The sequence below is a fragment of the Anser brachyrhynchus genome, assembly GCF_964034855.1.
Source record: "Anser brachyrhynchus genome assembly, chromosome: 2".
Classification (NCBI taxonomy): Eukaryota; Metazoa; Chordata; class Aves; order Anseriformes; family Anatidae; genus Anser; species Anser brachyrhynchus.
This window is the reverse complement of record NC_137695.1, coordinates 98,074,234-98,102,121: the sequence shown is the minus strand read 5'-3', so window position 1 is coordinate 98,102,121 and position 27,888 is coordinate 98,074,234. Positions and strand designations below refer to the sequence as shown.

Genomic DNA, 27,888 nt, shown 5'->3' with positions numbered 1-27,888 from the left:
TTATTTATTTTCCCCTGAACGTCAGCTCTCCTCGGAAGTTCTCCACGTTAACCCCCACCGTCCCTGCCTCCGTTCGCAGACTTTTCACGCGTTTGAAGGCGGCGTCAGGCGTAGCCCGGCTCTTTCAAACCCACCCGGGCTCGCTCCCTCCACTCCCCACGCCGCCATTTAGACACGGGGCCACACCACGAGCGTGGTGGTGGTGGTGGTGGTGGGGGGGGGCTCTGCCTTCCCCCTGCCCCCCCGTGGGGCCGCCCCCGGGGCGGGGCCGCCGTCCTCCAAGCCGGGGCGGGCGGCGGGCGGCGGGCAGAGCCCGCGCGGGGCCTTGCGCGGGCGGCACCATGGAGAGCGGCCCGGCCGGACGCCTGGACGCCGCTGCCTTCCTGGGCGCCTGGCGCCGCTTCGACGCCGACGGCAAGTTTTTTGGGGAGGGGGGGGACCCCGCGACGGGCCGGGGGGGGGGGGGGGGTGCCTGTGAGGGGGTGGGCGCCCCCCCGGGTGGGAGCATGAGTGGTCGGTGAGCGGTGCCGCCAAGCAGCACCCGTGGTGTCCCGTGGGGGGTTTGGCTTCCCTCTTCCCGCACGTCGTGTCCAGACTTCCCCCGTTTCGCCCCCAAAAGTTTTCGCCTCTTTCATCGCCTCGCTGCCCCTCCAGCTCTGTTGGCTCTCGGGTTCCCCGTTTGCGTTTGCCCCGAAAAGTTTTCTGTAAGGCAAACTCCTACGGGATCCCCGCGGTGCTGTGCCCACCACCCCATAGGACCGAAACAATCAAATGGGGGGTGAAATCCCCTGAGCAGGCAGGAAAGGGGACCCCCACCCCGCAGCCTTGGCACAGCAAGCGGTCCCCGTAACGCCGCACCGCTGACATGTTTCACTTGCCTTTAGACAACGGCTACATAGAAGGGAAGGAGCTCGACGACTTCTTTCATCACCTCCTGGAGAAACTGGGACCAGAGGTAAGTACCGTGCCATGCTCGTCGTGCACCACTTCACAAGGCTGTTATGTTAGCGGTTATTTGTATTTATTGTCCTCGGGTTGCTGGCTTCCCTAGCAATCCCTGAGGTAAAGAGCCCTTCGCTTAGCAACGAGGTGGCATTTAGGCAGGTAAAGCAACAAGTGCAAAATGTTGGAGCGTTTGTTTTCGGTCCTACATCTGCTCTCGCCGTGAGGCTGCAGCTGGCACCAGCTAAAGACGCTGATAGGAAGCGTGGAGAGAAAGTCATTTACTGCCGCCGAAACACGTGAAAAAGCAGTGACACGCAGCCTGGCTAGGGCCAGGGGCGGCACAACGGTGATGTTTTATTCCAGCGAGCGCTGATGAGATTTGTTAATGCGAGGGGTTTGTTTCCAAGGTTACGTCTTAACAAATATTCTGTCATTAATTTTAAATAGTGCTTAGGAAGAAGAAGGACGTCTGCACGGCTGAAAACGGCCAGAGGCCAGATAGGAGTCAATTACTTTGCTCGTAAGGTCAAGCCCCGGCTCTCAAGTGTTTCTGCTTTTCTCCCCTGGTTTACTTTTCTACTTGTGGCAGCCTTCCCCCCTTTCACTCTGTGCTACTACCAGAGGTTGCACAACAGTTTACAGGGGCTGGTTTTCCTGGCTCCAACCATACTTTGCCTTTGACTGCTTCTGCCAGTTAAGCACAAATCCTGCCTCTTTGGTTGTCTGATCGGAAGTATATAGGACATATATTGATAATGTTCCTACCATTTTCACTATACAGCCTATGGTCAGCCAGTAAGAGAAAAGGAGTAAGTGACTTCCAAATGGAAGGGAAGGGTATGCCAAAAAACAGACATTTAAGCAACAAGTAATTAATGAAAAGGGAAAAGGTAGCTAATGAAAGGCATTAAGTCATGAATATCAAGTGTAAAATCAAAATTACACTTACAAGCTGAGTAGGATTCTTGGGTCTTCAGGGCTACAATAAGAGAAGATGCTGTAAATCACTCTTTCATCAAGTTTTTGTTTAACTTGCAAGTAAGTGTGGATTGCAATATTGGCAGTTTCTGCAGAAGTGTTTCTCCAGAGCTCAGGTGGTTAGACGAACAGGTAAGCACATAGAGTTTAAAGCAAATCAGAAAAGACTCAAAGGTAAGCACTAAGAATCACTAGGGACCCAGAAAAGCAGTTCTGAAGAGAAACTGGAAACCTCATGATGGATTTGGACAGGGATGCCAAACTGCAGGCATTATACGATTAGAGGTCCAGAGGAATCTCCCAGCCCTGCTCGATCCCATAGCTGCCCCTCTCCAAATCCCATCCCATGTGGGGTTTTGGCAGCAACCTCACACCAGCTGGGCGCAAACCCGGTGCGTTACAGCAGTTTTGGCAGCCTTGCTGCTGTCAGCGTGAACTGTGCTGTACTGGGCTCACCTAGCTTGCACCTCGCTTGCTTTTGCTCTTTAGGTTTGGCCATTAAAAGAAAAAGTTTAGCGCAAAAGGAGGGAAGAAATAACCATCTCTCCCCCTCCCTCTTAAATGGAAGAAACGAATAGGTTAAATCTGGAATAAAGTGCTTGCTAGCTGCCAGGGCGCTCAGACAGGCTCTCAAGTGGTTTTGGTGTTCTCCCTTGGTCTTCTGTCACACGTTCGTCAGCATTTCCACTCGGGCAGCGTTACTCTGGGCAGTAAGACAACCTGTTGTCTTCTTCCCATTGCTGACAGCCTGTTTGCTGTCCTCACAGTTTTATCTGGGGACAGGCAGCACCAGAGCAGCCTGCCTCGTGCTCTGCCTGCAGGGGATAGCTGCCCCGTGTATGAGATCACCTGCAGCATTGCACAGAGCACACTTCTCTACCTGCTCTGTATGACGAGTTTTTGTAATGATTTTTCACCAATTTTGCTCTTTTTCACATGCTTTATTTTGTGCAGACTTGTGGTTATTGCGGGAGGGGTAAAGAGTCCCCCCTGCAATGCTTTTCACTGCCCTACAGAAAGATAATGGCATCGGTGATACGAGCAGTGAGCTGGGGCTGAGCATCCCTCTGCTTTAGTGCTCGTTTTGACACTTATTTCTTCTGTGGCCTCTTGACATCTCTGTTCTCTTTCACTGTAAAAGAGAGAGACAGTAATATGTACTGGCGTAACTTCCAGATGTGTCGCAAGGATTAATTAGTGACTGCGTCTGAAGTGCTCTACAAGTGATAAATAATGTTATCAGCTCTGGAAGTTGTCTCTCCTTGAATAGCAAATGGTCTCATAATTATATTTTTTCAGCCTGCACTCTCTAAGCTGTTATTTCTGTTAATGACCACTGTAGTCCTTCAGCTCTGTTTTTCTTCCCAGCTACTCCGCAGCATCCCCAGCTGACACTAAATGCCAGGGGATCAGAGCAGCTGGGAAAACAATGCAAAGCGAGCCCTCAGCAATCTGGGAGTCAGATTTCTCGGTGACGGGGCTGAGCAAGGAAGGAAACTTGAAATGCCATCCAGCGAGGGAGGCTAATGCAGTGTCTTTTATTGAACCATCAGGAAGCTGGGGAGAAAGGGAAAACTTTGAGGCAAAGGTAGACCTGAGTTTTGCCAATGCCTTGTAACCTTATAATAAACAGACACGAATCCCAGATGCTGCTTTCTGTCTCTCCCCCTCCAGCAAGGGGCAGTTCTAAGAAAATGCCTTTGATTTCCAGATGTGCATTACACGTATAGAAGTTGTCAGTGCAACACAGTGGATTTATGGCACTGATGTACTCCAGTCGGTGTAACTTCTCCATCAGCTGGCAGGGCTTCTGTGAAGAAGTGGGTTGTTTTGTTTGCAGGGTATGAGGGACAATTCAGTCCAACACCAGCCCAGGTTTGTGAGCTGCTATCTGTTATCACTCCTATGACTTCTCTCGAACCACTTCAGCCTCCAGCTTCACTGTATGGATGCCATTGCCTGTGCTCTCTTCTCCTGCTTGCTCGTAAACCTCGTTCTTCTACATTATGGACAGATTTCCATTTGTAAAATCCATTATCCTGCAGTGAAAATTTAGTTTTCTTGCAGCACTGAAGAGGTAGTTTTATTGGAACAGGAAGTACTGCCCCTATATTTCTCTCTTACATCACTATGCATCTTTCGTTATAGAAATTATTTAGGATCTTCCTTGCTTCTTTTCTATAGTTTTAATGAAGCTCTATGTATGTTCTGGTAATAATTAGATAAGGAGAGGTTTCTAGATGAATACTGTAAATTTCAGATTAGCCTTTTACTGAAAATTTCTATAAAATCCATTATATCTGTGCAGATACAAAAAGAGTTGTACATTATCATTGCACTTTCAGGGTTCTTTCACACAAAGCTCTTTGTTTAAATTATTGTAAAATTAGGCAGAGATTTAGGAACAGCAGACTTCCAGATGAAAGTTTAGTTGCCATCACCCAACTGGAAGTGTGTAAGAGGCCATGCGTGGAAATCTTTGAAGTGCAAATTTGTTCAGGTAAGACAGGTATTAGCCTTGATATAATCCCCGCTCCCCCAAACCACCTAGATAGTTATGACTGGGAGGGACTGAAGCTAATCTTCAGGAGCTCAGCCTGAACAGCTGTAAAGGATTTGTCTTTGATTTTCACTTCCAAAGATGAACAGCCCCCAGCCTCTCGTGCATGTCAGCCTCGCCTCGCACAGCATATTGTTTGTCTAAATCGTGTGTTTAACTTGGTGGTCAGATGACATGGTCAGGAACAGCTAGTTGCTCAAACCAAATTTAACGTCCAAAATATCAGCCAGCCTCAGAGTCACCCAAAGCAGACTGCCCCTATGTTGGGCCACCCCAATAAAGGCAGGGTCACAGAGCAGGTCTCTGGTGACCAGCAGGTCAAGTAAGAGCAAGAAGACCCCTAGCAAAAAGCATTCATCTTGCAGCCTCCTCCAGGCTAACTCAGAAATCTAAACCCTGAGTCAATTCTGGTAATTGCCCAAATACGTTGATTTATTTAGGTGTGGCTTTTGTCAGCCTTGATTATCCCGACCAATTCCTATTCCAGTTCCTGCAAGTTAAGGCAGAGCACTGCAAACACCTGGAAGTATCTATAATTGCAAGCTCAACACGCCCATGGGAATAACAGGCAAAACTGATGTTTTCATTGCCCAAAGGCATGTCAAAAAACATTCAGCCTACTGGAAAGGGCAGAACAAAGAACCTGTCCAAAGCCTAACCACAGAAACGTGATGGCACAGGGAAGGCTGCAATAGCCTTTGTTCGATGCTGGTGTCTTCTATGTGAAAAAAAGATTTCCCACATATGTGCTGATGAGAGCTAAAGCAAAATAAGCAACAAAAGCCCGCAAGGGATGACAGGGTAAGTGCTCATCTATTGTAGCATGCAGGATTGTAGTAAATCCTAACCAAAGTACAGGGCCAAGTCCTCCAGCAATAGCAATGCAGGTCAGTAAGCAAGATTGGCCCGGTAGCTTTGGGTGAAATCACATGCCAGCGAAGACAAAGCGGTCCAGCATACAACTGCATGGACGAAGTGAAATCATTCATGAATATATACTTGTTTAACACGACAGGATTTAGAGAACAAATGTTTGGCCAAAAAAAGTTCCCCTTCTAAAGTCGAAGTGTATGTTTCTGATGTCTCATCTGGTCTTCTCTGGCCTGCCACCATTACTATGTGGTTTTTGGCATGGTGATTATTGTCAAGGTTGTTTTCCAACTATCATTCTTGGCAGATGTAATTTATTTTCATAGATCTTGTAGGAACTTGATATCACTGAGACCCTTTGCACTTCTATCAAATTTGGCTGAAACGTTGTTAGGAGAAACATGTGCTTAAGATAAGCTTCATTTTTTTTTTTCAAGAAACAGGCTATAATAGTCACTTACATTTAACTTCTTCTTGCTTTTTATACTGTTATCAGTATAGGGACTGGCTTCCAAAAATCATGTCAAGAAGGAAAAAAGAACACTTATGACAAGGTTGTCTTGATCAGCAGGGATTAAATGAGGCTGCCCCTTTCATCAGATAGTCAAGTCTCCTTAGCGCTCCATGCATTCGCTTTTTGCTCCCCCAAAACAAATGACTCGTAGCTGTATTTTCATCATGAAAAGCTGCTGACAAGCACATGGATCCCTTAAGGAGTAAAAACTTACTTAATCAGAAAGCATGGGGCAAGGGTACAACAATATGAAAGGAATAGGTTAACGAAGGAGACAGATTACAGCCAGGTTTCTGAAGAATCATAATCAACCATGACAAAGAAATTAAATGCTGCGTGGATTAAAAAAATGTGAACATGCCCTTTCCATTATTACAAACTGTATTAAGAATTAAATTACCTTTGTGATGCTAAGTATTTCGAAAGGGTTTCCACAAAAGATGAAGACCGGACTTGGAAAAGAGAAAGCAGAAAATTCATTTGTTATAGCAACTTCAATTATAGAAGTTCCCGTCTGCAAAACTACGTGGAAGAGCATCCGTAGAAAGAAATTTACTGCTCAGCCCTGAGATATGTATGAACAAAGTCGCAATAATATTTTAAATTGTACTTTTATGAGGAAAAAAAGTGACGTGTCCTCCTTCTCATAGGGCATAGTAAGGATTTATTCCTTGACCAGGAAGCATGAGCATGCAACAGAGCTTAGAAACCACGCAGCATCCAACCTGTGAGGGACTTTATATTCATATAGAATAGATATTTGTATGTGTAAGGAATACATATATATGTTAGTTTATATAAAGCTGGAGCTTTATACTCCTTCATATGAAGCAACCTACAAAGGGGTTAGAGCATCCCTCTGTTCCAGGCTAGTTTTTATCCTCATTACAGCCCAGTGAAGATCGTATTTCTTGGGATTATCAGAGAATTGCTTTTTTTTCCCCCTTAAGTGAGCGTCCGGGAGGACTTTGCTGGAGGTTACCTTCTGCTGCGGGGCACTCAGCGCACTGAGGGGCCCTTCCTCCCTTCCCAGCCGAGTACTTGCTCTCCTAGCAACCACACTCTTCCTCAGCCCAGCCCTGAGCAAAGCCGGAGGCCAGTCCCAGTTCAGATGTGTTTTCCACTCTTCATTACAGTGTGGATGGATGCTAAATGTGAGAATCTCCATAGCTGTTTCTGCTTTAAGTGGGCAGCAGTCCAGGTCAAAATTGTGCTCCTTTGTCAATTAGGATTATTACCTCTTGATAAAATTCTCTTCCAGAAACTCACGGAGGTGCATGCAGCAGGGAAAATACAGAACGACAGCTTGCGTTCTGTGAAAGGCCTGCCCATGGATGCAACAGCATTTGCTTTCACAAACTTTCACAAAAGCAGAAGTTTATCGAGTTGCTAACAAGTTTGCAAAATTTTAGCCCAAGCATTGAACACTTCTGAAAGCTTTACAAACCTTTGAAAGCAGGGAGAGAGGATTAAAATGGAGATGATGCTTGAGACAGGCAACATGGTCAAGCCAGCATTAGCTTTTAAGAAAAAAAAAAAAAAAAAAGGATGTGCTCAACTACAGTGCAAACACTCCTCAGAGAATGGTGTCCTCGAGACTGGATTTTTTTCCTTACTCCCCTTATATTCCATAGAGGATTGAATAAATAGAGTGCAAGCCTGAGGCATTTGCGACAGGCACGTGTTTGGCTTAGGCTTTCCTGCTTGCTTCAACCTTTAGTTGAACAGCAAATTAATAATTACAGGGGAGGGAAGGAGAGAAGGAGGGAGGGAGGGAGGGAGGGAAGGAAGGAAGGAGGGAAGGAAGGAAGGAGGGAAGGAAGGAAGGAAGGAAGGAAGGAAGGAAGGAAGGAAGGAAGGAAGGAAGGAAGGAAGGAAGGAAGGAGGGAAGGAGGGAAGGAAGGAAGGAGGGAAGGAAGGAAGGAGGGAAGGAAGGAAAAAGCAAACTTTCTGGGGAATCTGGTGGCCATAGCACTGCGAGCAGCACATATGTAAATGGCATCCATCCTTGCCTGTGCCTGTCTGGAGGGCTCTCCTTCTTGTTCTTCAGCCTCTGCCCTTTCTCCCTGTATTATAAGACTTACCCTGATCTGTGAGGCAATGAAATATTCGTAGGAGACTAAAGGCAACTGGAACATAACATAGAAAATACTTTTGTCCAAATATTTTCAAGAAGGGGTTTGGCATCTCCATCCATGGTCCTGGCTCTTCCCTGCAGCCTGCTCAGGCTGCTCCACAGCAACCTACAGACCTCCAAAGTCGGATTTCAGAGTGAGAAGATACAACAGGAGTCTGCAGTTCCTGTCCTTGCTTGGAGAAGTGGAACAAGTCATGCAGACTACATGCAGGCTTTTTTCCACCATTTTTGTGACTGAGAGAGAATTGGAACAACCTACTGCTCTGCTCGCTCCCTACCTTGGTTTGTGAACATCACCTTTGAAACCTTATGGTCATATTCTGAGAAGATATATCATGCGTAGTGTAAAAATCTGCAATATAGAAATTATTTTGCCTTGAGTGTGCATCTTGGGGAAGCCCATTTGTACAGCATCTTTTACTTCCCTTTTATTCTTTGAAAGCAAAAATTGCTTTTTAGCAGGTGCCACTACCTGTTGTGTTTCATAAGCAGCGTATTTATGAACAGAGATAGCTTGGCCAGTATGAAAAATACACTATAGTGTGACCTCTCGGACTAAAACCTATTGGAGCTGTGTTTCTGTACATTCCAGGTTTGGAGTATTTACTCAATGTATTCCATAGCTTGAATCACTTAAAAAAAAAAAAAAAAGGAAAGAAAGAAAAAAAAAAAAGAAAAGGAGGCAGTCTTATTTTCATGCAGATAACATTCCTGCCACACAAAGTTCAATGAAGTAGTGGTTAAAAGCTGACACGAAGTTGAGCATTTAACAAATGACTAGTCTGAACTCTGCAGCACATTTTGTAAAATATCAGCTCTGATTATAGTTTCAGAAATAACTTATCCTACTGGGCCTGGAGGAGGATAATTTCAGAGTACTTTGCAAGCCTATTGAAGTCAGCAACTGATAGGCTTGCCTAATGCCTGGGAAGTGTCTGGAAGCGTCAAGGTGCAGTCAGGAGGCAATTTAAATGGCACGAGGATCGCGAGCTATAATGCCGAGGGGATGGCCCTCCGGGGCATCTCCCCTGCGGCGCTGCGCCCCAAGGGACGCGCTCCACCTGCCCCACAAAGAGCCACCTGGGTGCCCCTGTCCTCCCATTCCCCCTCCCAGATCCCCAGATTTTCCTTCATCTGGCTCATCCTCCATTGCTGCAGATAGTGACGAGATAAAAGAGGTTCGCTTGCTCTAAGCAGGGCCCCCCTCCCGGTTACTTTGACTTGACACTTATAAATTGAAGCCAATTAACATTTTCTCCCTGATTTCAACATAGGATCCTCTGCGTGGAGCATGCGATTAGCGATTGATATTACACCATGCTGTGAAAGGTTTTTGTGTGAGCCCCTAATGACTGTGTGCAGGCAGGTGCTCCTGAGCTCTGAGTCTGCTCTGAAGCAAGGTGAAGGCAAATTAAATGATACCATAAACGGTCAGTCATAACATCTGACTACCCATTTAACTCTAGATGTCTTTTTTGTGTTATTACTAGCAGCAAATTAAGGCTTTTGGAAAATACCAGTCACACCTAAACATGTGGGAAAAGCTGGTGACAACGCGGGGGTCGAAATAAGCCTTAGCTTAATGAGCTTAATCGGAAGATATGATATCTCACCGCCTTTCTAATGACTTCATCTGTGACATCCTGGTGTTTCTCTCCAGCCCAGTCACTGTACAAATCCCCTGCGGCAGAATTGCTCGAGAGCAGCTGGGAATGGCATTGTCAGCTGGCTGCTGCTGAGTATGGGCAAGGCCAGGAAGGTTTCAGAGCATCAGGAACGATCAGTTCCCTTCGTGGTGGTTTCAAACACCCATCTCAAGCGAGAAGATGAGCTGCACGGGCAGCGCTGTTACTCTGCTCAGAGGGGCTCCAAAAGTAGACGAAAAAGAGAAGCTGGGTTAGGAGACCCAGAAAGACACTGCTATATCCGTAACTCCACCCAGATGTTGAGAAGATAAAACCTTTCGATGGCTTTTCTACAGAGGTGGCAAGGGTTTAATTTATGCTCTTGTAAAAATGATAGAAAAGCATGCAGAGGGCCTGTTGGGGTTCTCCTCCTCCCAGAGAGGCTGGGATCGGAGCCAGGAGCTGGCCCGTGCGGGTGCAGAGGGCAACGTGACGCGGTGACCGCTGCTGAGGGATTTGCCGGCTGGGCTTCCAAGCCCAGCCACGAAGCTTGTCTCACCAGAAGGCTTTCCCCATGGTGGAGAGGTCAGGCTTTGTGTAGCCAAGTCAGACCAGATACCCTAAAGGTTACTGTTTTAAGAAGAAGTCATGCCTGGTTAACCTACACGTTGCGTTTCACCTGTCAGAGCAATGCCTGTCAAAACATATAACCTGACAAATCCTGAAAACTCCTCACTACGTATGAGTTGATTATGGGATCAAGCAGATGCAAAGGGAATGCAAATTGCTTGAAATCCTATGTTGTTAACCCAGAAATGCTGACAGGGCTTAGTGCCAGGTCTGGGACCAGCTGACTGGCAATAACAAGCAGCCATCTTGCCCCACAGACAATTTTCAAGGCTGATGATCTAGTGAACCACAGAGATGTTCTTCAAGGATAAGGGTGTCTTCCTGAATGAAGCAAGATGAGAATGAGCAGCATCAGAACTGCTGTCATACAAACCCAAGCAAAACCAAACCCCGGGGATACAGTGGGAACAGCTGGCTAAAGAAGCAGCATCACTGAAATGTTTTAGGGTCTCCAAGCACTGGTCTCCCAGCTGATAACTTAGTTACCACAAAGTTATGAGTAGAACTTATTTCCAGATATTCGACTGAGGCGGTGTGTTTGTGGACTTTTAGAAGCGTTAGCCCCCAGCTGTAAGGATGCAGTGTTCCTGGTGGTTATCTGCGGGTGAGACCTCCTCCAGGAGGCTCGAAGTGCACTGGAAGTGCCCTCAGCAACTTCCACGCTCGTGTTGTTTTCCCCATGGCAGGACACCATCACGGAAGAAAAAGTTCAGAGGATGAAGGAGCAGTTCATGTCCGCCTACGATGTCAGCACCGATGGCCGCTTGCAAATCCAAGAGGTATTTCTCCCTACCCCCAGCCCAGGGTTTCTTTTGCAGAAGGAGGGAGGATGAGGGCCTGGAGCAGAGTTGGGAGATGTGGGAGACGGAGCTGGGTGGCGAGGGGGTGAGTCACGGAGGGACTACGTAGCCAGATCTCTTGCTCTGGGGTTTATCTCCATGGCAGCTTCTATTTCTCACACTGCATCTGCAGCCATCCAAGCTTTCCTTATCTTTACTTTCCCTGTTTTTTCAGCTTGCAAATATGATCTTGCCAGATGATGAAAACTTCCTGCTGCTTTTCCGCCGAGAAACTCCCTTGGACAACAGCGTGGAGTTCATGCGGGTCTGTATCTCTGCCTTTGCCCTTTCCCCTTGCACACCAATAGCTTCTTCAATATACGCACTCCAACAACCTTACCCTGAAGAGTTAGGCCAGGCTGTGAAGGCACACAAACGCATCCCTGCCCTATTCAGGGACACTGAGAAACTCATCTTTGGCAGAATGGGTGCAAGAAAAATTGTGAAATACAAACTCTTTTTTTTTTTTCTCCACAAGTTCCTTCAGTTGAAAGTTTTGACATTTCAAAGACTGCTTGCAGTTGCTTTTATTTTACATTCAAACTGGGGGCTCCTGCAGATCCATGGCCAGCTGTGTACCAACCTATAGTCAAGGCAATAACCACACTGAGAAGCTGCGTGTACAAATTAGGTAAGAAATGCAGGCCAGTTTCTCAGTCTTTTCTTCCATTTATAGAAACCATGTCTGCATTAAATACGTGATTGCAGCGTGTCACATGTACAGCATCCAAATGAGAGTAAACGCTATTGTGTGGAAAGTTTATTTTATTTTGTCCACAATTAATTAAATATTGGGTAACACAACAGCTTGCTCGTTAGGGGAGTCCCAATTCAGATCTTTACTATCTCCAGCGTGGGTGATTAATTGCAATATTTATGCAGTTGTATCCATCTATCCCCATCCAGATCTGGCGCAGCTACGATGCTGATAGCAGTGGATTTATTTCAGCTGGCGAGCTCAAAGTAAGTTATTCTAACCAGTCTCCTTGGGCTTGATCTACAGCTCACAGATGTCAACGGGAGCCCTTCCGTCGCCTTTACCAATTGGCTGCCTTTTTGTGCAGATGACAAATGGCACTTCTAGCTTGTTCACAGCCAGTTTAAGGGCAGGGCACCCTCCAGCCTTCTGGCACAGCTGCAGGCACCGTGCTGGGCTGGAGGAGGCTCTGCTGTCACCCCTGCTGTCCCACTGCCCCCTCGCTCTGCCCCGTGCCCCCCTGAGGAGCTGCCTCACCTTGGCTTTGCTCCTGCACCTCTCCCAGCCTTGCTGAACAGAGCTGTCTTTTATTAATGGGGTTTCTTCATAACCTCTTTCTGAATCTGTGGATTTTCTCTATGCTGATTTTGTTTTAAAGCTATGGCTTTTGAGGCAGATGCCTGTTCAGAAACCACCGTGCACACGCTTTGAGCAGTCCCTGGGCTGCAGCCTCCATGTGCAGCCCCACACAGGCAGATACTGAAGTGTTTTGCTGAATGGAGACTGTTTTCATCTGACATCAGTTAGCAAATACTGCAGGATGTATGTTATCTTTTACGTACTTTGCAGGTGATTTTTTTTCATTACAACTGATTCTGCTATGCCTGCTCAGTGGAAATTTGGTTATTTTCTAATTTATTTGTAAAAAACATGCTTCAACTTAAAATGTGAGTTTTACATGAAATTGAAGGCACTGGTACTAATCAGGAATGCGGAATTATATTCATGTGCCCCTGCTGAATTTGGATCTAGTTTCTTACTGTTCCTTCTTGAGTTTACTCTGAAGAGTAACATTTGACTCTTTCCTGACTACAGGATTTCCTGCGAGATCTCTTTTTGCAGCATAACAAGGTGGTTGCTGAAGTAAAGCTGGAAGAATATACTGACACGATGGTAAGAAAAGAGAGCAATGATATTGTTTGGATTGTAGTACTGCCTAAAAATCTCCCTGAGGGTAAATGTCTCGGTATATGGTGCCACAGATACCCTCTCAAAGGCTGCTTCTTCTCCAGGAGATCCCTGTGGGAAGTTAAGCAGCACATGCTGCTGCTGCTTCTTTTCACTGTACTGGACATCAGCCGTGAGCTGCATTTCAATTATTTTTACTTTGAGTTGAATGGTTTATTATGAGAAAACAGTTTGACTTTGTGCCACAGCAAACTAAGCCCTAAACCTGTTCAAAAAAATGGGTGAGGTGCATGCATCCTTCTTCGGGGGAGGTTCAGTCTCAGACAGGTCCCCAGCTCCTTCTCTCACTTCCTCCTAGCAAAACTTTTTGCCCTCAAGAGATGCAGGTATCCATCTCTTCTCCTCTGCAAAACCTAGAAAGTCTTGCTGGCTCCCTGCTGCTTCCCTGAAAGGCTGGGAGCTTGAAGGCTTAAAGGCTTTGGCTCTTCCCCTGCCTTCTCACAATGTAGTTTTTATACTGCAATCATCAGCAACATAATATTTGGTGTAAATTTAGCATCAGTCACCTCGATTTCAGAGCAACTTATTTTATCTAACCATCTGAAAACAAGGAAGAAAGAAAAAGCCCATTTCTGATGTCACTATCAAGGGTATCATTTGAGTTCCACCAGAAGACTTCTACTGTTGCAGTTTTCTAAATGATTTTCACACGGGACTATCTTGCTTCTTGGCAGAAAATCTGTGTTTGTACCTACAGAAGAGCTTGGTATGCAAGCAAATGAGGAGCTCCGCACATATTTTGCAATACCACGTTATGAATGCATGAAGCATCAGTGACTAAAAATGTGACCCTTGAAAGCAAAGTGAAAAACTGTACCTAATGGTGTACAAAAGTGTGTACGTCTTTTCGTATTTATAGAACAGTGAAGGGAGAGGAAAGCAGACTGCAGAAATTATTTTCCAGCTGGAAGAGCTTGAAAACAATAAAAATCCAGAAGCTACAGCCAGAACGAAAATCTTTCCAGCAGTGTTTGTAGGTAGCAAACAGCTTTTAGGCTGCTCCATTAAGGTTCCCTTCCCCAGCGGCTCATCTCTGACCGAGGGCTGCTGGTGGATAGGCGATCTGAAGCTCACAGACATTGGGCGGCTCATTTCCTCCAACTTTTTTCCCTTTCCGATAATTTCCCGAGAAATATCTGTGATTTCTGCCACCCCAATGCAGCTAGATAGCAATGCAGTTGGGAAGAAATGTGGTGTGGTGATGCAGTCCAGGGCTGACAGCCAGGGGGTCTGGTTTCTATTCCCATATTTCTTATAGATTGGCTTTGTGTCTTTGAAGAGACAGTTTAGTCTCTACGCTGCAGAATAAGATTTGATCTGGGAAGGGGAATGCTTCATATATCTGGGAAAATCTGTGACTTGAAATGCAAGTCTGGCTCGTGAGGACAAAAGTTTGCAAAGCCATAATGCCAAAAGGATCACGGATGTTATTAGAAAATTAGGATATGGCAGATGACTTTTTCCCCTTATGATTCTTTGTTATAAAGATTGAGGATGTTTACAAACACACCTGATCCCAGGAGCTAAGGTAGGATGTGAAATCACAGACTAACATCACAGGTGTTGCAATATCCTGCAGTAAAATGGAGGGTATGCATTCTGCGTATCACGGCAAGGTAAGAGCATCCACGTGGACAGTATCTCTACAGTAGCAGATGCACTGCAAAAGGTGATTGCATGGGAACTTGTCTGAAGCAGCAGTGCAAAATTATAGGGAGGGAAAAAAGATTCAGTCTTATATTATCAGTGTATTAAAAAGAGAGAAAATTGTATTAAAAAGGGGAGAAAAAATGACTTGAGGTGCCAAGAACAAAGGTATGATGCCAAGACCCAGGTGATGAGAGCACTCTGCTTTCTATTCCTGCTTTCTGCACAGAGCAGGGAAGTCCCGCCGGGAAACTTCTTCCATCACCACTGTCGGGGTGATAGAGGCCCTGACATACTTGGCTGGAAAGCCGGAGCCTCACATTTCATTACTGAGGCTTTTACAGGCTTTCTGTTGCATCTCTAGCAACCATCAACACCATCAACAATTCCTTTACTTCAGAATGGAAATACTTGTATTTCTTTCCCCACTGCTTTGTTTCCACCCTTGTTTAGAGCACAAGGTCTTCTGGATGAGGACCAAGTTTTGCCACCACAGCTACAGAGCGTCTGATGGTGGCCCATCCATCCTGTTCAAGGCTTTCAGGTGCCACTGTAATAACTTTTGGCTGAAAGAAGCAGCATCCCAAGGAGCTGTAATCCCATCTGTCTCCACAGGCATTTACAGATCTTTGTCCTCTTCTCCGTGCACTCCACAGCTGGCTGCATATATCTTAAGCAGCTGCTGACACACTGAGTAGGCCCTCGAGCTTTCTGGCAATAGGGATGAAGGGGAAAAGACAGAAATGATCATTCTAAAGAAGATAGCCCAGGCATGAAAAGAAAAAAAAAAAAAGAATTTAAAAAAAAGTCCCTTACAATTCTGTGCTGGGTGTTTGCGGCCTTAACTTGTGAGAGGTATAAACAGGTATCACACTAACCAGTGAATGGCAACTACTTGCAATTTGCTTATGCTGCTATAAATGATCCTACAGGGCATGAACAAACAAAGGAAAAAAAAAAAAAAAGAAACAGCTGGGAAGAGGTAGAAAGTATTCATTTTGAAAGTATTGCTTTTGTTTGCTGCTTTGAGGAGCCAGAAGTGTCACTAGTGCCTCAGAAAAGAAGTACCCCTCTCTCTCTGCCCTCGGTTTAACGTAGCACCGCAAATGTTGGTCCTGAGCAAATGTGAAGGAATAGGGAAGAGAAGATGGGAGTGACATTAATGCTCACTGTCATCGGTGAAGGCTCTCTCCTGGCTTACTGGATTTTGGACCCAGCTACGAGTCTTATTTCCAAATTTTTGGTGTAGGCTCTTCAGACTTCTCAGATTCAGATGCATTTACATATGTAGACTGATACATGTATGTATGTATGTATACACACATACACATACATATTAATATTTTTATATCATTCTAACGTTATATTTTGTATATATTTACTTATTTATATGTATGAACACATTTCTCATTCCTTATCTTTAGCCACTTCAAGTCAGACATAGGTGAAACCAGAGTATCTGAGGTAGCGCTTCTGCTCTGCTTCACTGTTACTTGAAGCACTTTCCCATTTTTAGCATGTGTATACTGGCTGTCTGCAGAAAGTAGCATCACTTTATCAGGTTGCTTAGAAGCCATTTGTTAGCAGACTATTCTATTTCCTTGTGACCTTGACATACTTTCTTCAGAGAACACTGATTTAGATCAGGGATTAGATGAACAAATAATGAACCCTTGGGAAGAAAAGAGATAGGGAATTGGCATTGCACAAGCACCACAAAATTTGTTAAATCAAATCTTAAGGAGCACCAAAGTCACTGAGAAATGTTGTGAAAGAACATCTGAGTTCTCAAGGCTCTTGGTGGGGGAATGAAAGTAGCAATTCTGTGCTGAGGAAGCCCTTTTGCAGGGTTTCTGTTAGTTTTTTGCTTAAAGATATATGTATATATATAATACATGCTTGTATTGATAGTCATTAAGGGTGTATTAATATTTACTTACACACAGGCATTTGCATGAGAATATAAACAGCGATGTGCTGTTCTGAATCTCTGAAAAAAAGTCTGTGGGTTTGTCTTCTTCCAGAAGAGACAAACCACAGATGACTTCTAGACTGAGTTGTGGGAAGGGAGCAAGGTGCTCAGAGGCAGAAGCAAAGCTTTGTATTGCTCTGAGCCTCTCTGGGCAATTAGAAGATGTCGGGGCGGGGGGTGAGGGCGGGGAAGAGGGAGGGAATTAATTGAAAGTGGAGGCTTTTAATAGCATGGTAAGAATATTATGCCTTCTTTAAGCAACACAAAATGGAGAAATGAAAACTTGCCTCATTACTGCTTCATCATGAGAAGGAGAGTGTGGAGGATGACAGTAGTATTAACAACCTTTCCCATGCTCCTGGTGAAGTTTCAGTCCATGCCTACCCAGCTTATGCTTGCATTTCCCAGCATTTTGTCACAAGTGACAGCTTCCATACATACACATAGCTGTGTACTTCAGCAGAATGTTGTAAATGCCTGAATATGAACCAGATTTAAGACATAGCTTTTGATGAAATTAAGTATTCATCCCTTGTCTTCTGTAAGAACAAAATTCACACTCAGCTCTTGCATTTTTGGCATATATTATTACCTTGTTCATAGAAACGTCAGGAGTTCGTAGCTTCCCAGATAGCAGCATGCTACTCTAATTGGTAATCCCAGTGTCTACAAGCCACGTGCAGGGGAAAGCTCAATACTGAGGCAAAGTTCAGCAAATTATGTTACATACACTGCTGAAATAGTCACACATAGAACACTGATACTCACTTCTTGAATTGCTTTATGTTGATATAATCAGGCCGAGCATTAGAATGTCCTGTAATTTGAGCATTATTATATTTTAGCAAAACATAAAGGATAAAAATAACCAAAGCAGAATACACATTTTGCTCACCACAAACTAAATTTCTAGGAAGGCAAAAATGTAAGCGCAGTGACTAGTAATTCAATAAGCATTGGTCATGAACTACAACATCTGAAGAAAATTAGTATATGGATATGGCTGAGGATGAAATCTTATCTCCAGAGAAGTCAATACAGCAATCCTCCCAGCGATAATGCTGCCATAGTTTAACCACGCTTGTCTGCAGAATTTCTGGGGACGGAGCTGTGTATCCTGAGCAGTCACTGCCCCCCCATGTGAACCCACAGCTGACTAGGTGAGGGCTCTTGGTCTTCTCAGTCTCACTTCTCCCTGAAGACACTCTGTGTCCATGTGAATTGTGCATTACCTTGGTTTTGTGTTGGATGGACTGTTGGTGCTTTTGTGGTTGCTGGCTGTCCCCTCTGCAAGGACGGTGCTGGAGGTTCAAAGTGGTTACTTCCTCATCTGTGAAAGCCTGTCTGTCTGTCCATGTTCTTTGCCAATACCTGTGTATTTACACAGGGAAAATCCAGGTGGTTTACCTCCTTAGCACCTTATTGGACAAGCTATCTTATCCGTATAAATGAAGTCCTTTACGACCACCGAAGGAATAGTGCAATGGAAAGACATCTTTGTTATGATGATGAAAGCCTAAGCAGAGCCTGTTATGTTTCTTAACACATTCTAATCCAACTTCCCAAAGCCCTAGAAATACGATGATGGAGTATGGCCTAAGACTGGTGGTTTAAAGGAGAGGTCTTTGTACTTCCCTTCTCGTAGCAGTGGTCCATGCTGGCCTTCATCCCAGGTTGCTCTGTATGAATGCTGTGACTCCAAAAGACTGCATCTCCAGTTCTGCATTGGCACTGCAGCCATCGAGCCTCCTAATGCCAGCCACCACACTGGGAGCCCTCCCTGAGAGCTTCCTCGTGGCTCTGGGTCAGTGCAACTCCTCTTGCTGCAAAAAGTCTGCCTTGTTGTGTGTGATAGAGAGGGTTCCCACATAGCTCTTGAAGGGTTCCCACGTGCCTCGTGAACACCATGGAGGGAAATCTGGCTCCTATGTCATTTCTAGACTTAATCCCAGTGGTTCTGTCGTCTCCAATTTTGCACCGTGCTTGCTGTGACGTAAGCCAACAGAAGCAGAAAATCACATTTCAGCTCAAACTTCACTTCCAAAGATCAAAACCCATGAAACATAGGTGCCTGCAGGCTTTTGAAAATCCCAGCAGGTAACAGTTTAGTCTTTCAAGAACTGAAAGACTCTTTGAAATCCTTCACTAAATGACTTACCTAGATTATATAGGCAATCTGGTGGGACAGAGAACTGAACTTCTGTCCCAGGGGTCCCACAGGGCCCTCCAGGGCTCTGCAAAAGCCTCTGGGCCACCATCCTTCCCCACAGAAACAAGACATAGGCAGTCTTACTGCTTGGACGTGTGTCTTTGGTCTTTGTTTATTCACATACAATAACTTTTTTTACTCCTTGGCTATTTTAGTTATAGCTGATGCAATATAGGTGGTCGAGATGTACATTTTTAGAAGGTAGATGGTCAGGGAAGAGACAACTCTCTCTGTGTCTCCCCCCAGGGATAATACACTTCATTACACATCAGAGAAGGGACAGAAAAGTGTTTAAAAGTCAGCTTTAGTAATTCCACTGATCACAAACCTATTTATTTTGGTTGTTTACTTCTCTCCTTATCTCTGTCACAGAAAATAATTCGGGTTTATAATCTTATATGGCTCTTCAAAGCATGTGTGAGCTTGTCATATCTTGGTGTTTCAGGGGCCTTCTTTACAACACCTGATTGAGGAGGCAGAAATATTTTTTGCTGAATTCAAAGCCAATGGCAGTTTTAATTTAGCACTTGAATTGCAAGATGTAGCAACTTTCGTTCTGTGAAACTGTATCTCACTTACGCTCTGTCTGCCTCAGAGTACACAGACTAAATTCAGACAAACAGAGCTAAGACTTCCCTGGTGCACTGCCATTAAAACGTCAGAGAATTAATTTGTGCAAACATTGGGTAGCTTGACAGTAAAACAAATGCATCATTTCATAAAGCATACTGCTGAATGCAACAAAGCTTTTAATGAAATTGAGTGTTATTTAAACATGCCAGACCTTATCCTTAACCACATTGAGATGTTGCATATCAGCCTGGCAGCATAAATACACCTTTCAAGAATGTAAACTGAAAATCCATCAAGTTTAACATATCAAGATGGTGTGCAAAGGCAAAAGTTTCAATTAGAAACAATCTCATAACAATTTAAAATATCTCCTTCTCCCATGAGGTATGCATCATCATATGGGGTGGGTACCCTCTGTCATTCTTTGTGTACTTAGGTACACAATTAGCAGATCAGATCAAACACTTGCAAGCTTGAAATTTGAAAGTTTAATTAATGAACATTTCCCTAGGCTTTTCCATCACGAGATTGCCATATAGCGTGTATGCATGAGCTACAGTTGTCCAAATAATAGGATTAGGTCTATCTTGTTAGCTGTGGTACCTGAACTAATTCAGTGAATGCTATTCCATCTTCCCTACGTGTTTCCAATCTTTCATGTGGAATTAAACAATGCAAGAATTAGACCGACCTAGCTCTTCCAGCAAGACTTTTTTTGCTCTCTGTTGACTGGTATGGGCAGCAAAAACATTGCATAGGTTTTAAAATTTCATTTAGGAGGTTTGTTGCAGAAAAAAAAAGAAAAAAAAGAATTTGAAAATGCAAAGGTTCTCTCTTGTTATTGCAAAAACAGAGATGAATGAAAGAGGTCAGAGAGGGGAGCTGGTTAGATATAAGTAGACATGGTAAACCACTGGTAGTTTAATGTTAAGCTCAAAGATTGAGTGCAAATGAAGCAAATTGATTGGGGAAGTTGCTTTTCAGTAAGCATTCCACTAAGGGATGTATTATCTCTGTGGTTAAATTTGTTTTAATGGAGTCTGCAATGCTTCTGGAAAATTGCAAAGGGTTCAGAAATGGATAAAGTTGAAAACCACTGGCTCAGAAAATTGATAATGAAGCAGAAAGGCTTTCACAACTAAACCATCACCTCTAATCTAGCCTGTTTCATTAGGGGCACAAAAAGCTCTTCAGCTTCTCACAGCTATTTGAGACTTCTGAAACCATGAAAACACTTTGTACCCACAACGTAAAGCAAGTGCAGGGCAGGTGGGACACTTGAAAGTCCCAAGAAAAATGGCTACATTAGGGTGCTTATTTTTTATGATAAATGAGATGAGACTTAAGATGTTTCATGGGAAAAGAAACTCATGGATTGTCTCAGACAGGTCTATGTAAAATGAAAAACAGGCCTAAGTCTGATTCTTGAACTGGAGACCAATTCTGTCCTGGTCCCAGAAGTTTCCATCATGGTTAGCGTTTATATATGTTTATTATTGTGATTGTACAGAGGTCAGGACCACATCGTCATGGAGCTGAGCTTCTCCCAGAAGCTCTGTGTGTTTACTTTCTTGAGGCGTCACAGTGGGAATGGCACATCTGGAACTCTGTTTGAATCCAAAGCCTAGGCTGAAACACTGCCTTGTAGTCTCAAGAGAGTACTTCTGAAATTGCCACAGAGAATAACAGAAAAAAACTTCTTCGGGAACTCAAAAAACATATGCAGGAGGATCTGGGTGGAGTTCAAGGAGTTCTAAAGGCAGTAGTTTCCAGTGTGTTCTGATAAGGGCCTTGTGTCTCTACGTGAGGACCAGGCCAGCACCTTCAATGTGGCCTGCTCTGTCCTGGGCAGGCTGAGCTCATCCCAGCGGGGCAGAGCATCCACAAAACACTGCCTTCCCCCACCATGCAAGGCTATCCATCTTATGGTGGTTTCTTACAGACCTGTGGATACTGTGGGGGTCACTAATGCTCCTCAGTGGCCTACATGGAGAGATTTAGAGAAACGTTTTCAAAAGCTGTTGAGTCACTGTACAGCCCAGGGGCTATGGCATCCCTACTACCCACATTTTGGCACTTTCCTTAGCTGGCTAAATAGGAGTTCATCTCCATAAACTTCCTTTATGGAGTATTTTTCAGAGTAATTGTGCAAGCTGGATGTTGCAAGGCAGCCTGCGAGGGCTCCTCTGCAGAAGGAGCTATTATGGTTTATCTCCCTCTCTCCTCATAGAACATACAAAAACAGCTTAGCCACTAATGTGGCCATTTGGAAAGAGGTTTTTAAAATCTTATCTGTGGTGATTTACCTCTACAGGGAACATTAACCATTTTCTATTGCCTGCAGAAATACTACTTTATCTGCAAAGAACCGAAAGTTCAGCTTTTTCTCTCTGATGGCAGTGGGGTGCCGTCATTGCAAGGCCATTTCATCCCTTAGTGGAACCAGCATGAGCAGCTCCCACTCCCAACTCTGCCTCCAGCTTTGCCTTGTTGCGGCCCAGGCAGACACCAGGGAAATGTCCTCACATTGCAGTGGGACAAACGAAGGGGCAGAAGGCAAGGTGGAAGTGGTCAGCTAAGATGGAGAGGGACGTTGTGGACTGACCCTGTTTGAGAGAAATCCTCAGGATGGTTCAGCAGCTTTAACTGTCTCTCCAGCTCCAGGCAAAAAGAAAAGTGGGTAAGTGGCTTTCCTTGTGCCACTGAATATCTGCATTGATCTCAGGACATGATTTTTCCAGAGATCTCAGTATGGATCTTCAGTTGTCCATATGAGTTTTACACTTTCGATCAATATCGAAAGTGGGCCCATACCAAGTCCTCATCAAAATTCCCATCCAAACCTCAGTAGTGTAAATCACAGAAGAATTAATTAAAACTTGCTGCAGTATCTTATTTACTCCCAGCACAACAGAGGGCTACCACAGACTCACCAACCTCAGCACAGGCACCAGAGCAAAGGGCAGGGAGGAGGCAGTGCTGACAAAAAATGGCATTGTATTTACTCAGTGGCACCCCAAGAAACATCAGAGGATGGTCCCTGTGAGCCTGTGGAGCTGAGGACTGGCATGTGCCTGCCCCAGCAGTGTGTTACCACACCAAAGGTTTTCAGTGATTTGGCTGCTTGTACCCACCAAATAAGAAATGAGGTTCATGGAAGTAAGACTACTACGTGTTCTGTTACCGAGGATCTGACAAAGAATGGCAATCCATCTTAGTAAAATATTGATTCTTCCCCCATTACAATATTGAATACATTTTTTCTTTTTAGCTTTGAGCCATAAGTTTTTCATGTTTGCGACCCATTACACTCTACCCCCATAACTGACTCTTATTTGTTCCTTGTAGGGAAACACAGTACCAAATACATTAAATAAACAGATAATATCTGGTGGTGACTCACCAAAAAGATTGCATTTAGAAAAAAATAATATTCAGGGAAGGATAACTTTTGCACTCACCCAAATTAACCTCTTGATATTGGCAGCATGAATCTTCTTCCCAATCCTAGCCATTTTTTTCTCAGGGCACAGCAAAATGTTTATCAGCTTTTTTTCTGTGTCTTCTCCTCATGGCCTATCTGTTTCATGGCGACACTGTCTTCTTGATTTTTAGATGAAAATCTTTGACAAAAACAAGGATGGACGGCTGGACCTGAATGACCTGGCAAGGTAGGCTTCAATTACAATGATGCGTTTTTTCAGCATGCAATGCAGATCTAGGCAAGGTGACAACTTACAGCAGCAACATCTCTCTGGGGATGTGCATTTGAATCCTAAATTACATCAGGCACTCTCATGTAGGCATCTCAGGTCTCTGACACATGGTCCCCACTGTGATAGCCTGTGAGTGCTTAGAGCTGATGACACTGAGCAATGCTAGGAGTGGTCCTCGGTCACCAATTTGCACTGTCACGGCTCGTGACACCTCAGCACGGCTCCCCAGGAGGTGGTGAAGAAGCCAGTAGCACTGCTTCTCCATAAGGCTGGCAGTCCCTGTCAGCAGGGGACAAGCAGTTGTTTCATATCGCCATGTGCAGCATGGATGGCAAAGAGGTTTTGCTCCTTTATTGAGGAGTCAAGGCACCACTGCTGACGAGTTTGGCCACGTCAACAAGAGAGGATTTGGAGATATACGGCAAAGATGCTTGTGAATGAAACATATTTCTTGCACCTTGAGCCCTTCAGTTTGTGGAAGCATTTTGGCACACCCCAAAACTACTGGCCCTAAGAGCCTCGGGGCAAGCAGAGCAGCTGGAAAGATGAAAGCTTTTATCTGGGCTGTGAGGGACTTGGGGAGTGAGGTGGGGGAAGCAGAGTAATTTGTGTGGCCTCAGCACTCAGGCCAGCATTACTTCATCCCTTCCTTTTCCAGCCAGCAATTCTTCCTCGAAAAGAGGGTGGTAAATTACAATTTCCTGTAACGCAGCACAGCAACCCGGTCACAGAGGAATAATAGTCTGGCAGCTCTCGTGTCAGAGGCTGGCAGCCTCCACTGCGGTGGGCCACCAGGAATAAATGCGCTTGTGAGAGGCGGCGGTGCTAAGAAACATGGTTTTCCGTGAGCCGAGGAAGACCTGCGGCTCCCCATCAGACAGGGAGGGAGGCACATGCTTACTGAACAGCACCCTTGAATAACCCTGCAGGAGGTTTTCTATTTTAAAGGCCTGTAATCTCAAATCCCCATGCTTTATGAACTGAAATAGTTCAGAGCAGTTTGTGTGTAGACGACAAAGTGGCAAGATCGTAATTTCAATCTCTCCGTTCAGGATTCTGGCGCTTCAGGAAAATTTCCTTCTTCAATTCAAAATGGATGTAAGTATTTTTGATGCATTCCTTCCATCTCTCTCAGCTAAGATAAGCTGGGCCAAAACCTGAATCTCTTTCTTTTCTCTTTCTTTTTCATTTGTTTCTCCTCCCTGCATGCAGGCTTGCAGCACAGAGGAAAGGAGAAGAGATTTTGAGAAAATCTTCGCACACTACGACGTTGTGAGTCCTAGAGGCCATTTCTTTGTGGTCTTTACATGACACTGATTAGATACAAGCTGCTAACAGTTCCTCTCCCTGGTGGGTGCTGTGGGTTGCAGCGGTGCCCATGTGGGGAGAGCAGAGCTGGGTGAAGCTCAGAGACCACGTGGCAAAGTTCACATTTTCACTTTTTCAATCACCACAGCCAGTACCGCTGCATTAACAATATCTCTGTGCAGGAGATGCAAGGGCTGCAGAAAAATGAAATCCCTTCCAGTACTGAGCCAAGAGTAATTCTAAATCTGGCCCAGGACAGACAGAACTGCCCAACCATTGGTTAGAAAACAGCAATCCAGAGCCTCTTCTGCCATTCACACAATGGTGTGGTGTGATGACCAGCAAGCCTCACTAAATGGTGGGAGGTGCTGCTGCCATCTGAGGGGAAGAGATGGTTTGGAGAAAAGGAAAGGACCTTAACATTATTGGGCTCAGTGACAAGGTGGACCTACTGACTAGTAAACATTTCTGTGTTTTTGACTTTCTGGAGGGTTTTGATGTTTATTCCATCTTTCAGAGTAAAACGGGAGCACTTGAAGGCCCAGAAGTGGATGGGTTTGTCAAAGACATGATGGAACTGGTCAAGGTATCTTCGTGGCTCTTATTATTTATTAACACCGTGTATGTCCTATAATAATGCAGTGCTTATTCTGGTAAAGTTATGTAAATGGAGTGGGTAGTGGGAACACAGAGTCAAATTTCACTTTGATCAGAAGCAGAAACAAAAGTCATCATCTCAGCATAAACGCTGCAGAGCATTTCACCATATCACAGAAATTCTGCCTGACAAATTAACACAGCTTGACTCAACAGTTGTATTTAAGAAAAGTTCATTCTAACTCATGCTCTGAGCTGAGCAGACATTATGGTATCACAAACGGTTTATGGAAATTTAGTCACCACCTACTCTACCCACACTGACATAGTTTTTGCTCTAATGAAATAAGTATTGAGGATAAAATAGCTGAAGGGTGTTGAGTTAGCTGAAAGAGAAATTGGAATGAATAATACGTGCCTCTGCCTTTTCATATCATATCTGACTGCAAAGCAAGGTGATGCTGGTCAGAGCTGAGAGCCCTCAGTTCTTGCTGACAGTGACACAGACTGAAGGTTCCCAGAGCATCATCAAGCTCGGCTAAGCTTCAGGAAGTTCATACGTAGGATTCTTGATGGTTGTGATTTTGTAAGGCCACACAATCAGCTTTAGAGGACGATATTGATAGAGCTGTCTCTGCAATAGAAATCTTCTTTGACTCAGAGCAAATCATTTCCCTTGTTATCCTGCCTTCAGGCTGCTGGAGCAGCTGTTCAGAGAGGACAGGGCAATTCATATTTAGGAGGTGGTAACAAGCACAAAGGTTTATATATATATAAAAAAACAAAAACAAAAAAAAAGCCAGTTGTTACTCCTAAATTCTGCCTTCTCAATGATGAGCAAGTATACCTGTATTGATATCGATCGGCCTACAGTCCCAAGTCCATTTGGCAGACACCAAAGACCACACCTGTGTGCAGGCAGCTGAGAGTCTGTATATGTTATGGCCATGGCACGTAGGGAAGGGTGTGAGGACAGATGGACCACTGGGCTTGTGCTCTGTGCACGTGTGTGCAAAGGAGTGAGGGTTGTACTTGCCCTAGGGGCCTTTCTTCATCAGCATCACTCCTGGGCACCACTAACTGTGTGCATGCATTTGATCTCCTCGTTAGGAAGTGGAGAGCAGGGAAGTGGTACAGCATTAAGAGCAGGCAGAGGCAAGGTGGCCCATAAAGTATGCCTTCAGCATTCATTTGATCCACTAAAAGTATGTCTAGGTTGCTGACTGGCCTGTAAAATGGTGACCTGGCAACAAAAATGCCATATGCAACATGTGCCTCCATGGGCAACAGGTCTGAGAGAGGAAACTGAATGAAAGCAGAGGTCCAGACCTTTCTGCAGACACTTGTTTGATGCAGACTAGATACTGCTGATCCTGACTAAGGGCAAAAACCATCTCACATACCCTCGTGGGACTCACTGTGCCATAAATCTAACCATGCCCATTTTTGCAGGACCTCATTTACCACTTCGCTCGTTTTCCACGTGGGGTCAGGCCACTTTGTTGCTTGCCCTCCGGGGCATCTCCCTGCTGCTGCACTGCCTCCTGCTTTTCAGAGCTGCTGAAATCCAGAGCTGTTTTCCCTCTTAACAGCATTGTTCTCTTTTGCCTGCAGCCCAGCATCAGCGGGGTGGACCTGGACAAATTCCGCCAGATTCTGCTCAACCACTGCGATGTGAACAGGGATGGGAAAATTCAAAAATCGGAACTGGCCTTGTGTCTTGGGCTTAAAATGACCCCGTAGCTGTGGCGGTGCTTGTGGCTGTGTTTTCCTTGTGAGATTGCCTGCTACTCCTGGTAGAAGTGTGCTGTGTAAGCAGGCAGGTGGTGGGGCAGGGGGGCATTTGTATGAAGGGGCAGCAGATTGGGGAGGACAGTTTTATCAGTGCATACAAATACCTGAAGGGAGGGTGCAAGGAGGATGAAGCCAGGCTCTTTTCAGTGGTTCCCAGTGCCAGGTCAAGAGGCAATGGGCACAAACTGGAACACAAGAGGAGCACTTCTGTGCTGTGCAGGTTGCAACTGCCCAGAGAGGCTGTGGGGTGATCCTTGGGGATCTCCAAAATCTGCCTGGACGTGGCCCTGGGCAGCCTGCTCTGGGTGTCCCTGCTGGAGCAGGGCTGGGACCAGGCGGCCTCCAGAGGTCACCTCAGCCATGCTGTGAGTCTGTGACAAGTGTCAGTGGGTGATATTCAGTAGATGACACTGCTTGTGGGACCCTCCAGCAGCTTCTCTGCCCGCAAGCACACCATTTGCTCAGAAAAGGGGCTGCTCGCCTACTCCTGTCCCCGTGAAACACTGCCCAGCCTGTCTGCTAGAGTAGGGACAAGCATCTCCTAATGTCAGTGCTCTTGGGCTGCTGCTGCTCTGTGTTTCTGATGGCTGCCTACCGTGTGAAGTCACTAGTTTGGTGAGCATTGTGCTTTTGTTTGTGCAGTTAAAATATTGGATGGTTGACAGTGTATTTGTGCAGAAATAAAAAAGAAAAAAAAAAGACAGTTACAGAAAATCAGTAAGACTGGAGTTCATGTGTTATGTGTGGAAAGCCATATGTTGCAGACTGACAGACCGTACAGAGTAGCCATTTTACATAAAACCCATCAAATGGCAAGAGGTTTTGCAACACCTATCATCTGTAGTGGTTTTCAGGTCTGCCAGCAAATGGAACACAGTAGGTTCTTCCCATGGGGAAACCACACGTAACAGAAATTAAAATTACCTCTAGGATGAAGTCACAGAGTAACACCACTTCTGGAGGAAGCCTTTCTTAATACTGAAGTATTAAACAAGGTTTCCATAAATTGAGAAATTGGAAGAACAGAAG

The 27,888-nt window shown here is 45.1% G+C and overlaps 1 protein-coding gene across 1 annotated transcript; it reads left to right on the top strand.

The window, feature by feature from the left end:
• The first annotated feature begins 90 nt into the window (after positions 1-90).
• SCGN (secretagogin, EF-hand calcium binding protein) lies at positions 91-27,398 on the top strand. The gene is made up of 11 exons (XM_080583604.1): positions 91-414; positions 885-955; positions 10,946-11,038; positions 11,274-11,363; positions 12,005-12,061; positions 12,891-12,968; positions 23,060-23,115; positions 24,213-24,258; positions 24,373-24,432; positions 24,986-25,054; positions 26,680-27,398. Exons 1-11 carry the CDS (start codon positions 342-344, stop codon positions 26,806-26,808), a joined length of 822 nt encoding a protein of 273 aa, XP_080439730.1. The 5' UTR covers positions 91-341; the 3' UTR covers positions 26,809-27,398.
• Positions 27,399-27,888: the final 490 nt, after the last annotated feature.